General features: G+C 54.0%; 5 protein-coding genes across 5 annotated transcripts; 3 read left to right on the forward strand and 2 right to left on the reverse strand.

Annotated features, from left to right (window-relative positions):
* Positions 1 to 2,730: 2,730 nt before the first annotated feature.
* On the forward strand, positions 2,731 to 4,003 carry tmk1 (mitogen activated protein kinase; the record flags this gene model as incomplete). Its single annotated transcript, XM_056219762.1, has 5 exons — positions 2,731 to 2,840; positions 2,897 to 3,092; positions 3,141 to 3,522; positions 3,575 to 3,922; positions 3,975 to 4,003. 5 exons carry the CDS (start codon positions 2,731 to 2,733, stop codon positions 4,001 to 4,003), a joined length of 1,065 nt encoding a protein of 354 aa, XP_056066889.1.
* A 398-nt stretch (positions 4,004 to 4,401) lies between these two features.
* On the reverse strand, positions 4,402 to 5,133 carry N0V89_011027 (uncharacterized protein; the record flags this gene model as incomplete). The annotated part of the gene is made up of 1 exon (XM_056219763.1): positions 4,402 to 5,133. The coding sequence occupies one exon, from the start codon at positions 5,131 to 5,133 to the stop codon at positions 4,402 to 4,404; it is 732 nt and encodes a 243-aa protein (XP_056066890.1).
* Positions 5,134 to 5,512: 379 nt separating this feature from the next.
* ERV1 (Flavin-linked sulfhydryl oxidase of the mitochondrial IMS) lies at positions 5,513 to 6,124 on the reverse strand (the record flags this gene model as incomplete). Its single annotated transcript, XM_056219764.1, has 2 exons — positions 5,513 to 5,939; positions 6,024 to 6,124. The coding sequence occupies 2 exons, from the start codon at positions 6,122 to 6,124 to the stop codon at positions 5,513 to 5,515; spliced, it is 528 nt and encodes a 175-aa protein (XP_056066891.1).
* Positions 6,125 to 6,945: 821 nt separating this feature from the next.
* On the forward strand, positions 6,946 to 9,049 carry N0V89_011029 (uncharacterized protein; the record flags this gene model as incomplete). The annotated part of the gene is made up of 3 exons (XM_056219765.1): positions 6,946 to 7,465; positions 7,874 to 8,351; positions 8,491 to 9,049. 3 exons carry the CDS (start codon positions 6,946 to 6,948, stop codon positions 9,047 to 9,049), a joined length of 1,557 nt encoding a protein of 518 aa, XP_056066892.1.
* A 2,468-nt stretch (positions 9,050 to 11,517) lies between these two features.
* VPS62 (Vacuolar protein sorting-associated protein 62) lies at positions 11,518 to 13,202 on the forward strand (the record flags this gene model as incomplete). Its single annotated transcript, XM_056219766.1, has 2 exons — positions 11,518 to 12,666; positions 12,714 to 13,202. 2 exons carry the CDS (start codon positions 11,518 to 11,520, stop codon positions 13,200 to 13,202), a joined length of 1,638 nt encoding a protein of 545 aa, XP_056066893.1.
* Positions 13,203 to 14,033: the final 831 nt, after the last annotated feature.

A 14,033-nucleotide genomic window follows, 5' to 3' on the forward strand; every position in this document is an offset into this window, starting at 1 on the left:
TTCCTATCATTTCATTTTGGCATTCTGCTTTCTTTTTGAGCTTAAACAGATGGAGTAAGATTTCTCCAGCATCATATTTTTGTGCATGTATGACTTACCTTAGGGCTTCAGACTGAAAATGGTCTTGAATCGGACGTTTGAGAGCATTGCAGATAACACGCTGCATTCAAAAAGGGAATCGGTACTAAATATCACAATTCCGAGCACAGTGGACCACAGAGATGGCGATGTGATCTTGGTGTAAAATCTTCTCTGCGGCGGGAATGAAGCGCTCTGTCGGAGGAGAAGTTGTCAAAGCTGCTTCTGAAGAGGGAAGAACGGACACTGGATCTCTTTGCCGTGTAAGGGAAGACATGTAGTCTGCGCGAATATACGCATGAGCACAAACCACATCGTGGGGTACCGTCCCCCAGTGGTTCGATGGAACGGTCCGGGGCCCTGCAGGTATGTTACTCGCCCAAGCCACGTGCTCAAATTTGTATCCCTGGCTGCCTGCGCAGTTTGTAGGTAAACGTCCAGCCACGCGGATCTCCTTCGTCACGACAGTCTTGTGAAACGTAGAGGCAGCTGCATGACTAACATGGTACGGCTGGGCCAGCGGGTGTCCGCTGCCATGGTAGAGCGGAAATGAGTGTTACGCAGATGACCCATTCGTTCGTCGGATGCTCATGCCCGGATGGCGGTGTTATGGTGTTTGTAAAGTAGAAGAGTAGCGTTCGTAAGCCGTTGGAGCCCCGAACTTCGAATCGGTATGAGGAAACAAAGATCCGATGCAGGAGTCAACACGGATCAAGGCGACAGGACTGACTGCCTCAGGTGCCAGAGCAAGAGTCAGCCGTGAAGTTATTGATATCCCATGGCAGTGCAGACGTGGCAGGGATAGTGTTCGGCTGGCAGACTTGAAACGGTTCGAGAAGGTCGGGTCAATGGAGACCACACGTGGACCTTGAAAGACAGACAGCGGGACGTCATGTCTTAACTGGCAAAAAGGAGCATTCTCGTCGTGTAGGTTGGGGTGCCGAAGCTGCTACGATTGGGCGCCGCTGAAGGGTAGAAAGATGAGTTGGAGTTGTGCTGTCCAATGGTCTCGGGAATGTATACAGCCGCATGGATACGGCGGTCTGAGACGTGGACACGCTAGGTATAGGCGCCGCAGAGATGCAACTTAGCCCTGCAGGATGGTTCGCGGAAACGCGAGCGAGGTTTCAGATGCTGCCCTACGAAGCTTGGCCTGGACCTACCGCCTGATAGCGGTTGGGATGTGAGGTTACGAGGCGACAGACGTCCTTGAGCAGCTCCAAGGCTATTCCAGAGTCTTTGTGATTTGGAATCGGGAACGGAACAGACGAAGCGGCACCAGGAGGCGCAAAGTTTGCAGACATGCAGGTGCAATGCCGGGGAACTAAGCGCAGGGGGGCAATGTGTGGCGGGGCAGAAGAGCGACTGGCAGAGAGGGCGATGGGGCGGTGCAGCAGTTGGGGCGTGTGAGGTGCAGAAATCACAGGACTGGGCCTGGAGTGATTCACGATGGAGATTCCATTGGGAGCGTGAGACAGAGACGAGGCGGCGGGCCAATGAGCGCGGCGGAGACGGGATGGCGGCCGAATTGTGTGTCTCCAGTGCGCAAGCACAGTCCCCAGCGGCTAACTCGTCGCGGCCGGACCCTCCCTCGTGCTCGTGCGGGCGCTGCAGTGGGCTAACGACGGTCCAGTGCTGCACCTTCTCCAGCGCAGGCTCGAGCGGGCGTTATAATGCGGTGAGCGTTCCCAGAGCTCCTTGCGTCCATCCCATCATCCTCATTCCGACTCTGCTGCGAACCTGCATTGTCGTGCCGCTTCAGGAGCGAGCTGCAGACGAGAGCCCCGCCATCCCACCACCGCACCACCGCTGCTAGCACCCACCACCCGCCCCACGCGATAGCTGAACCCTTCGTGCACTGCCAGCGACACCTTAAACAAGACAGGTACGCTGCCACGTCTACACTTGCTCGCTCCTTCCCTCGCCTTGCGCACGTCGACAGTGAACAGGGCTGACTTGGCAACCAGCTCACATCACGCACGCCCTGACAGGCACTCCGTGAATCGTATTCCTCCCGCCGCCCCGCTACTCCCACACTCACCCCTCCTCCTTCTCCTACGCGAACGTCGCCCTGCCTGTCGACCCCCCGCCAGATTCGCCTTTCGTCCCACACTGTCCGCGCGTCGCACGCCGACACTTCTCCAATACAAGCGTTTGGAGTTGCACACATCGCACCCCAGAAGGAGCGACCCTCTACACTACAGACGACGGGTCAGATCCTCCGCGGCTGCGGCGTCTTCGAATCGGTACGTGCTTTGTGCTCAGACTTGAGCACTGAACCAACAGCCCATACACCATGCGCCTCACCTTGTTCATGGGCGTGTCCAATTCACCCGTCATGTACTCCAGGGCAACGGCAAGCGGGTCCGAGCTCACTGCACCACGAGCAAGCTCCTCTTCAACCGCGGCCTAAAGAGTGCATGATTGGCCCAAGACGCCTGCCTGATCGAGAACAAGACGCCGTCGCTGTTTCCACCAACAAACAACAGAATAGTCCGCTGACAGCTTTTCTCCTAGACTTAGGCTGCCGTCACAGCGACAGTCCCTCATCGACGACTGCGCGGCTCACCCCTCAACAGCTTGAAAGCGAGCAGCAGCTCATCCCCACATCCGCCTCGCGCATCCGCGCACACCACCCGACGGACCGCTGCAATGTCTCGCGCACCCACAGGGAGCGGTAGCTCCAGGAAGATCTCCTTCAATGTTTCGGAGCAATACGACATTCAAGATGTGGTTGGTGAGGGTGCATATGGAGTGGTCTGGTAAGCTCTACCAGTCAGCCTATCAAATGTCACAGCGGTTCCTGACCTTGGAACAGCTCCGCGCTACACAAGCCGTCAGGCCAGAAGGTCGCCATTAAGAAGATCACACCTTTCGATCATTCCATGTTCTGTCTGAGAACGCTGCGCGAGATGAAGCTTCTGCGTTACTTCAACCACGAGAACATCATCTCCATCCTCGACATCCAGAAACCCAGGAATTATGAAACTTTTACAGAGGTCTATCTGATCCAGGTATGCGACATCATTTTGCGGCCGAGGTCTTATACTAATTGGATGCAGGAACTCATGGAGACGGACATGCACCGTGTCATTCGTACGCAGGAGCTTTCCGACGATCACTGCCAATACTTCATCTACCAGACCCTGCGCGCGCTCAAGGCGATGCACTCGGCCAACGTCCTGCATCGTGATCTTAAGCCTTCTAACTTGCTCCTCAACGCCAATTGCGATCTCAAGGTCTGCGATTTTGGTCTCGCGCGATCGGCCGCCTCCACCGAAGACAACTCGGGTTTCATGACGGAATACGTTGCTACACGCTGGTACCGAGCACCGGAAATCATGCTCACGTTCAAAGAGTACACCAAGGCCATTGACGTTTGGAGTGTGGGATGTATTCTAGCCGAGATGCTGAGCGGCAAGCCCCTATTTCCTGGAAAGGATTGTCAGTAGTGTGACTCCCAATCTGTAGACGGCCGACTAATGTGTAACTGCAGATCACCACCAGCTTACCCTCATCCTCGATGTGCTTGGCACGCCGACTATGGAAGACTACTACGGTATCAAGTCTCGCCGTGCTCGAGAGTATATTCGATCGCTTCCATTCAAGAAGAAGATTCCGTGGAAGGCTATGTTTCCCAAGACCTCTGACCTTGCCCTGGACCTACTAGAGCGCCTCCTTGCGTTCAACCCGGTCAAGCGTATCACAGTCGAGGACGCGTTGAAGCACCCATATCTTGAGCCGTACCACGACCCGGATGACGAGCCTACTGCGGATCCTATTCCAGAGGAGTTCTTCGACTTCGACAAGAACAAGGACAATCTCACCAAGGAGCAATTGAAGCGTATGTCACTGAATGCCCTGCGATCAAAGTTGCCCATACTAATTTCACATAGTCCTCATCTTCCAGGAGATTATGCGATAATCCCTTTCTCGGCCTGCTGTAACGGCATCACCTAACTTTGCTTCACGCATATGTGGGCGCTTGGATAGACGGGGCTTGAATAACGACGTGTTTATGGCCATCTGAGCGATGAGCAGGCCTAAGCTCTTACGCAGATTAATGACCATGTGCGGGGACGGTCTTCTCGAAATCCAGAATACAAAAGATATCTGGCCAGCGGTAGGAGTACTGGGTGGAAATCAAGGACCCAGTTTTGTTACAAAATGAATCAAGCATCCTACAGTCACGCATTGACCAAAGCTTCGTGAAAAATCGCCAAACATTTGCCAATCGTGTGCCAAGGACCAAGTCTGGCGTAGGAAACTCTACTGCTCAGTGACCCAAACTCTCATCCCCATTTCATCCTTGCAAGTACTTAACTAGACCTTCTCCGCTATCCACTTCTCGACCTTGCTGTTTCGAGACGAAGGACCCACATCAACACTCTCGTGGCTCTCGCTCGGCTGCTCTCTCTCACTTTGCCAAATGTCATTGCGGAAGCCATCAGCAACAGGAGACCTTATACCCACAGAAGCACTAGGGCTGGGGAACGCCAAATTGTCCAACGTAGGACTCGGTGGCAGTGGTGGGAGCTCTGCATCCGCCCTCGTCGTCGTCCCATGCGCTGCAACACTCTCCCACCACCTCCTCTCTCTCTCCCTTTCACTCAGCGCACACACACTATTCCTCCGATTCCTTTCCTCGTACCGCGGCAGCGTGGAAACACTTTCTCCCCTCGCCCTCGTCTCACCCTCACTGCCTTTCCAGTTCTCCCTCCCCTTCCGCGAGACTTCCCGCTCAGCTTTGAAAATGCGATAGCCCGTGATGCCATTGAGAGCTGCCTCAGTCCGGGAGAGATGATGGTTGGCGGATACAGAGGCGCGGCGGGCTTCTGCTTCACGAATGGCGGCCCTATGCTGGCGGATGCGGGAGGTTACGAACCAGGAGATGGCGAGGAAGATGAAGAGGAGAAGGATGCCAAGGGCGATGGCGGATTCGCGATCTAGGCGTGTGATGCTGGCGTTGTCGGTGGTGGTGTGCTTGTGGTTGAAGGTAAGCTTGGGGTGGGCGAGGGTGTCGCCTAGGGCCACTTCAATATTGGAGTCAGACATGTTGAGGGCATGTTGACGGGCTCATGTCGTGGCAGCGTGGATGTTGTAGACGGGAAACTGGCAAGTGGTGACGGTGAAGATGTCGTGCGCCGAGATCAGCTGGAGTGCTTTGTCCGTGGTAGCGAAGGGTGAGTTCCGTTGTAGATTTAGAAAGTGATGTCGTCTGCAGCGTACTAAGGTGAGACAATTGGTAATACAGTTGCTGGTGAGGCAGATTGCTGAGTGTTGCCATATATTACACATTGATTGGAGGCTTTCCTGCCGAAGATGAGATGGTATCCTAACGCCGCCCAATGCTGCATATAATGTAGCGCGTCGCGAATGCCTCGCTATGCAATCTCTTCCCGTATACACATATTATACACACGACCCTAATCCCCTAGAAGTCGCATCTTCCGTCTTTCCACCCAGTCCTCCATCTCTCTTCCCATCTTCCACAATCAAACACACTCTTGCCCAACTTTACATTCACTGCATTATGCGCCTCGCACATCCAGCGTCCAAATTCCTCCCGCGAGCTCACCCGCGGCGCATTCCCGTTCTGCATCCAGTCTTGGAAATCGCCGGCACAGTGCCAACACGGATATAGCTTTGCGAACGTTCTCATGAAAGTGCTTGTCTCAGCTTGCTTTTCGGGAGACGGGTTTTCAGGGTATTGCGCGGTGATCGAGTGAAGGAGTGTCCAAGAGGAGCGGCCTAGTTGCGCGACATCGGGAGGGCAGTCGGTGGGGAGGGCGGGGCGCTTCTTGGTAGTTGTGCCTTTTGTCATGGCGAAGAGGGAGGATACGTCGGTGCAGGTACGGCATCTGTAATCATATACATAATCAATACTGTAACTCCTAGATATCCGAGCTGTGGGCGATCGAGCTGTATTTGGAGATGGTACTCACGGCTTGCCGTCTGGGCCCAGTACAACACCCTTGGACAGTTTGGGTACTGGTTTCGTCTCCGTTTGCTCCGATTCTGGCTGTTCTATCGGACCTGGCGCCATGTTCCGGCCTGAAAAGACGTTATATAAAAGAGTGTGGTGTTTTCCAAGTGCTGCGATGCTTTGAAATGCGAGAAGTTCGTCCGAGGCGGGCTAGTGGCGCAGGGCATCCTTGTCGCGGTGCTCTGGAGCAGCCGATTGGATAGAAGGGCTGCACATAAATGTACCTGTCACTTCATCGCATCGCACTTCGGACGATGTCTTGTGTACACCTACGCTATCAAGAAGGTTCGAAAACTTTGGTCGTAGCTTGAGACATGGTTCGAGAGCAATGTTGCTTTTGAATCGACCAACCAGCCTTGCCAACCGCATCTTGGCGTACCCTCTGTGAATTCATAAGTAGGACCGAGCTGCTGCCATCTCTTCATCGCACCTTTCCTCGGACATAGTGAGATGGATGTACCTGTGGCAGCGAACGTTCTAGGGACGATAGGTGCCGTATGTGGAGTACTCTATTATTCGGATGACGCACGTGAAACTAATGCTTCATAGGTCTGCTGGTCTGTTCAGGTTCGTGGCTCATCCCGTGGCAATGAGTCGGTTGAGGAGGTATTGACAAAGGCAGTTGATCCCACAGATAGTGATCAACTATCGCCGGCATAACGCTGTGGGCCTCCAGCCTACGATGATGATGCTGTGGGCTTGTGCAGGCGTGCCGCTAGGTGTCTACAACATTGTCAAAGACTTCAATATTGCGTTGAGAATACAGCCACAGATATTGACATTATTGAGCTTGGTGACCTGGATCCAGTGCTACTACTACGAAAAGGTGACTTCTCACTCTTTACAAAGACTACACCCTGACAAGAAGGCGCTGACTTCCAATGCAGAAATGGTCGGTCCCGCGCTCCCTTGCCCTCGTTGTCCCCGTGGCTTGTATCTTGGGTGGCATACAGGCAGCCTTGATCATCGCTCTACGCATTGCGCAAGATAGGAAACTCCAATGGCCGCTGTCTCTCATGGCTGTTCTTTCGGCGGCATTGCTCGCGGCCGGTGTGCTCCGCCACTACCTGGACATTTACCTCCATCGCACTGTCCGCGGCATCTCCTTCCTCTTCGTAGGAATTGATGCTGCGGGGGACTTGTTTTCCTTGGTGTCGGTGCTGTTCCAGCCGGAGCTGGATGTTCTTGGTCTTGTCATCTACGGAACGGAGCTTATCTTGTGGATTGGTGTCTTCGCGTGTGGAGGCTACTACAACCTCCTCCCCTGGCTTCGAAGCAGGAGCAAGCGTGCCAGCTCAATCAACAACGGTGCTGGCGGACTGTCCCCTGCCTGCTCGAGGACCCGCACCCGGCAGAGTGGCCCGGCGACGGAGCCCATTGCGCTGCACGACCTGCCTTCTAGTACTTCAGTCTTCCGGACCCCGTCTGGGGAAGTCGAAGCCATACGTCACCGATCGCGGGGTAGCGGCGTCACTGCGTCGGGTCCCTGAGTTGTCTGGGGCAAGAGGAAGTCATCTGAAGTTGAGAAAGGAAGGCACGCTCCCCGCCGCCCGCACAAACCGCCCTTGTCACCGTATCCAGCGCAGTAACACCGTCACTTCACGTATCCACCATTTCTCGGCATGCACTGTCAATTACGATTGCTCTTCATTCGGCAATTGTTTGTGTTTACCGCCTTCACCCACATCTGTTTCCTCGAAACATTCACTTCACGCGGCACCTGCAAGCATATAACCACGTGAGCAAACCCCCGCTCAACCTCGAACAGAAACACCCGCTCTCATCAACAAGGCCAACTAACTTCAACAGCTAAGGACCCGCGACTGATAGCCATCATGAGCACAGTTGCGACAAAGGTCATGTCGCTTAGTTCGACCTCAGGAGCGCCGACGCCTCCAAACCCAACACCGTGTACAGAGTCGTCCAATGGCAACAACAATGGTACGCAACCCGACTTCGACGCCGTCGGCCGGATTCTTGGCCCAATACAAGAGGATTTGAACGAGCAAGCCGACGTCGCTATGCTACCTAGCCCTCCCATCAACACCCCCGAAGCCTTCTCTCCTGCACCATCCGTCTATCGTGTCACACGTAGCCGTGGTTTCAGTCTTCTCGGAGACCGCTTGGCCCAGCTCAAGCTTCACGAGCGCAGCTCGCCCCGCAAAGATTCGGATTGCGCCTCGAGCAGCCGCTCTGTCGTGACGTCAAACGAAGAGGACGAGGGCGAGAACATCGAGGACGATACGAGCTCTACTGGTCGCTCTACTGGAAACTGGAGCGCATCTAAGTAAGCAAACACGCGGGTACCAAGTGGGTGTCTCTATGAAGCAGAGGCAAGAAGATCTCTTTTCTTGCCTGGCTGAGACACATACGAGGCAAACGTCCATCCTGTCTTGACTCGCACTGACTTCGTATCCGCGCCTTAGGTATACTCGCAATAAGATTGCAGCCCCGCTCATTTCTCCTACCCCAGCTGCTATTCCTATTGCGCTCGGATCCGCTCGGCTTAACCCGCGCATTGAAGAGTATGTCCAGTTCTCCAGCAAGGACCTGCCCGTGACCGGTCCCGCAAAGGGTGCCACCTCTTCTACTCAGGCTGTCCCCGCGAACAATGGCTCACATACACGCGGCGGCTCTTTTGACACAATCAAGAGCGACGGAGCTGTCAGCGGAGTCACGGAGAAGAGCACCTGGGCTGAAGAGGTCGAGGACGCCGCCGAGCGGGCGTTTTTGCGGCTGGAGCAGCTGGCATGCGATGAGTACACCCTTAATCCCATGCATAGCATGGAGAACCACTACGTTCAGCGCCTCCAGCGACTCCTTGCAAAGATCGATCGAAAGGTCAAAGTCAAAGTCACCTACGAAGACTCTCCTGCGAGCTCGGCTAGCTCCTCGACGATTTCCACGGAAGCTCCTACTGAGGTGCTCGAGGAGCCCACCAACGAGGCCCCCGGTGGAGCCGTCGAGAAGGTCGCTAAGGAGTAGGACTTTGTTGGCAACATGGCACCTGTTCACTAAGTTGATACGGTGAGTCCTATTAGGTTATGGTATCAACACGTCACTGATCAAGTCAAAGGGATCGGTGCACGGCGGGGCATTACTACTAACGGATGCAATATGCAATCTGCGGTTTATGGTGAGAAAGCTTGGGGACGTCATGGGTCTGGCTCGCATCATGCGGCAGTCATCTTCGCGATACTGGCGTCATGTTCACGATTAATGAAGCATGATATGTGTCACGAGCTTCGTCTGACTGTGGCATGTACACGAATATGATTTCCTTTTCATTCTCTCTGTAACCCTCTTGCACAACACGACAACTCAGCGTGAATTTTTCCCTTAAGGTTATATAAGAGTCAAACATGCTCAGCCATTTAGCACATGCGCTGTTCGCGTCATTTTCACGAAGCTTGCCTTGCACCAGCAGCCTGTAAAAGACCCACAACGAACAAAGCCCCAGCGGTCGGTCTATCATTGACGCGCCAATACTACACTCACGAATCAGTATGAGAGTGCACACTGCGCGGTCAGAAGTACTCACGCTTGCTCCAGCTCCAAACAGTAAAGTCATCAACAAGCTGGCAATGGTCTTGTCGGCCAAGTCAACGAGACCCGTCTGACTCCATTTGTAGTTCAGAACACCTGCGATCACAAACCAAACGCTACCCTCGTACCAGCCTATTTTGGAGGCGCCACGGAGCCACAATGGAAGCTGGTTCGTGGAGGGATGCTTGAATTGCTCGAGACCTTTAGCCTGATGTAGGTGTTAGTAGAGAAGTGTTAGTGAGGAGGTGGGTGAGGAGGTGGGTGAGGAGGTGGGTGAGTGTACCGTGTGGCCTAGGCTTAGCAGGCCGTATGCCAGGCTGGTTCCGAACAGGATTGGGTGGGGTCCGAAGGAACCTGATGCCATTTTGAGTATTTGAAGGTTGTTCGATGGATGTAGTGGTCAAGCTGTAGAAGGGTGCGACATCACATATGGTTAGTCGTTAATCATGACGCTAGTGCCGAGGTCTTTCTGGATTAGGACAGACGACGGAGCTTGTTCGTTGGTATGCATGATGTGATGCAGACATGGATGTAATGTATGGACCAACCGAGTATTGGTTGAGTGTGAGTATTAGAGGTAGTAGGCTGTACCATCTTCACATCAATTGTGTTTGCACCTGCCACTGGTCTGTCATAGGTACACTTGCAGCTTCTCTGGCTTTTGGTGGTATGGCCCCGGAACGTTGCACATGTGAGTTATCTCTGAAACTTTGATTAAAGTCATCGTTTGAGATGATCCTACCATACGTGATGCGCGCTGACCGACCATTGCAACCAAAATAATCACGGCGCATGGCCAAAAAAAAAACGGGCTTTGTGTACTGTTTCCAGGAGCTTTGGTCGATAAGGTTATCGATATCTGTCCGCACCTCGACCTCGCCTCCGCACTCTTGGAAGCCCTAAACATCGATGACCACTTGCAGATTCGAGTGTCATCCGTCAGCGCAGCACAATTGAGCGGATCGACGTCGATCCTAAGCATGCGGTGAAACGATTGACCTTGCTGACTTGGTTAAACCCTGGAACGTCGCCTGAAGCGCTCGTGCATCAGCATTCTTATCCGGCCTAGTTTCGACGTAACCGCCAAGCGCTGCGACAGCTCCGCGCAGCCGCATACAAGCTACAAGCTCTCCGAGACGTGCATATCGCCCCGATCCGCCTGTGTTGGAGGCGAGGTTTTGTGCCTTGCAACGTCTTCCTCTCTGCTACCCGCTCGGCGACTTCGCACGATTCCGCTGCACGTTTCTCAAGGTCCCATCACCGGCACCGTGGGGTCGGTGACCGTCAGCCTGACAAAAGTGAGTTGTTCCCGCCAAAATCCGGCCGGTTGCACCGTGTTCGATGTCATCCATGCGCGCTCTCCGCTACATCCGCGAGCTTCCAGATTGCACATGCTATGCGGTTGTTCGATTAGCTCGCTAGACCAGGCGCGCTCCACTTGAGCGTGTCTTGACGTGCTTCTTCCGCGTGCTTCCTGGAGTTATCCGGGAGTTCATCACTTTGTCAGCTTTCGGAACACTCGGCTCCAACCCAGCTGCTTGTGGTCGATGCAACTCGTTCTTTGTCGTTGATAGTACTCAATTGGGCTGGAAGCTAACCAGTCAGTGCCCGTCGTACCTTACCTGCATCATGGCGCCGTCCAGGTGCCTCTCCGGCCGCTCCTCCCCGCCTCGTCCGATGTCTCGTCCATATCTTCTGCTCTCGTCCCTGCATGGACACCGCTAGTGGTATCTCCTTCGAATTCCCAGGTCGAGCACACGAACGTCGCGCCGGTCGCCCCTGACGAACATTCACCCCCGGCGATCGATATCACTATAGATCATCCTTCGTATGAACAATCGTCCGGACCAGATCCGACACCCTCTGTCGCTCCCGTCGGCGGGGCTGACAACGACACGGATACGCAGATGAAGGGCCGGAAGCCAGCAATTACTGCTGCCGGAACCTTCTTTGCCTTGTTCACGTATTCTCAAATATATCAGAATGTCATCTTTCCGCGCATCACTCCGATATCGGAACGATTGGAGGAGAAGGGTTGGGTTAACTCGTCCCGTTCATGGTTAGATAGGAGAGTGTGCAATTGGTTTGGGCTTTGCGGGATAGCGCATTTGAATCAGGCGCATTGGACGACAGAAGGCGGCGCAAATATATCAGAGCCGACGAAGACTGGCAACAGTGAGCGGACAAGCATAGATCTCAGCGAGTTTCTGAAAAGCGCGAGAGCGCTTCCTAAGGACTGGACCGAACAGGAACTGAAGGACCGGGAAGTCCCGCAGTACGTTCTGGATCACGCACCGCTCATTCATTTGTTTTCCGGCGAAGAGTATTGGCCTTGCGACATTGAAGAGCATTTGTTTCATACTACGCCGCATCTGAATTACACCCCGCTCCAAGCCGTCGAGGACCATCCTACCCTTGAAAACCTTCACGAACTCAACAAGTGGGGTCGCTTTGTATATTTGCAGAGTGACGACAATGTCGAGGACTATCCTGAATGGCTGGGAGGCAAGAGTAACATTCCTGGCATCCCGGAGGGTTCGGATCCGGATGAAGACCCAGAGGCGGGCGGCCATTACGAGGAAGATAAGGATGGCGAGAAGTCTAGCTGGTGGAACGTCGGTATCGGTGACACCAAGGAAAGAGGTGGCATTCGTTCAAGTGGAATCGTCAATTCCCGTGTTCCCACGCCCACCGCTGTACCGACAAATACACCCGAAGGCGAAGAGCTTGTAGATGTCGATGATGAGCCCTGGCAATCCGAACTTCGTCGGACGCTCAAGAAAAGGGGAAAGAAAGTCGTGGGAGGCAGAAGCGACGCGCCCGCAACGCTCGTCGTAGTGCCGAAGGAGAACGGTGTCGTAGACGCTTTCTGGTTCTTCTTCTACAGCTACAATCTCGGCAACTCCGTCTTCAATGTACGCTTCGGCAATCATGTGGGCGATTGGGAACATACTACAGTGCGCTTCCAGGACGGTGTTCCCAAGGCAGTGTTCTTCAGTGAACACAGCTTTGGGGAGGCATACACCTGGGATGCTGTGGAGAAATCCGGCAAGAGAGTAAGTGCTCAATCACATGTGCACAGCATTGAATGCTAACGTTTTAGCCTGTCGGCTTCTCTGCCACTGGCACCCACGCCATGTACGCTACTTCGGGTGTTCATCCGTATATCCTACCGGGTGGGATACTCCACGACGTCACCGATCGTGGACCGCTCTGGGATCCAACGTTGAATCTGTACGCCTACACGTACGACTACAGGAGAGATGATCTCAAGAGTTCCAACTTGACCCCGCGAGCACCTGTAGGTTTCTTCTATTTCATGGGTCATTGGGGCGACAAGTTCTACCCTCTCAGCGACCCTCGACAGTACAGGTTCTTGGGGCAATATCACTACGTGAACGGCCCCCTTGGTCCTCGGTTCAAGAACCTCGGAAGGAAGGAGATTTGTCAAGGAAATGGCGAATGTGTTCTGAAGAAATGGATAGGCGACAAGAAGTCGCGTCCGCACGTCAAGCGATATCCACTTGTTGGTCATGGTGAAGAGATGAGCGAGGAAGATATGCACCGCTTCAGCGTAGAAGACGTTGCATGAACAACGCGATACGATACGTGACGATAGACGACGACGATCATTTCTTTCAGGGCATTATTCATTGGAGCCGCTCATTTTGCGAACATGGCGCTTGGGTTTGGGGCTTCGTTTTTTGGAGGCGTTGGTTGGCTTCGCCTGGGATTTGGAAGTGAAGTTGCATTCGAAGGACGATACCACTACAAGTTGAACTTTGTACCTATGTGTCATGCTGCTTGCTTGACGGCTGCTGCGTGGAAAACGCGGTGAGCTTTACGAGATAGATACCTAGAGGCGTGCTATTCATATATTCCGCAGCAGATGTTTGTACATGGCTGGCTGAAGTCCGATGTTACACGGCAGGTGAGCAGGATAGGCAGGACACAAGGCTGATATCAGCTTGCTCTGTCGCCTTACCTCCCTGAGACGCTGCAATGACCTCACGGGGACCTTACGTCGATGCCACGTCGTCTACCGAGCGGTATCCACGAGTAGGAGTGCTCAGCGCTGTTTGCGTGCTTTTTACAACACGCGTGCTACAATATCCACACCTGCCTTTCCCACCTGGTGTCGATCTGCTGCCTGCCGTCTTTAGTGCTGCCGAAGAGTCGGCGGAGTTGCTGTGCGATTAGAAAACGGAAAGCTCAGTGATTAATCATGGGGCAGTCTCGGGTCTGGCAGGGGAAAATTCGTTTACGCTCATCTCATCATCATCAGAAAGATGGCGAAAGTACCCGAGTGGTGCATAGGGCCTGCGGCCAAGGCTATTCCAAGTGCAGCCCACACCTCTGACAAACATTGAGCTATCTGCCTTATCAGCCAGGGCATGGCCCCTTGCATGCCATGTTGAGACAC

The sequence above is a fragment of the Didymosphaeria variabile genome (assembly GCF_027946475.1).
Source record: "Didymosphaeria variabile strain IMI 356815 chromosome Unknown scaffold_8, whole genome shotgun sequence".
In the NCBI taxonomy this organism is placed as follows: Eukaryota; Fungi; Ascomycota; class Dothideomycetes; order Pleosporales; family Didymosphaeriaceae; genus Didymosphaeria; species Didymosphaeria variabile.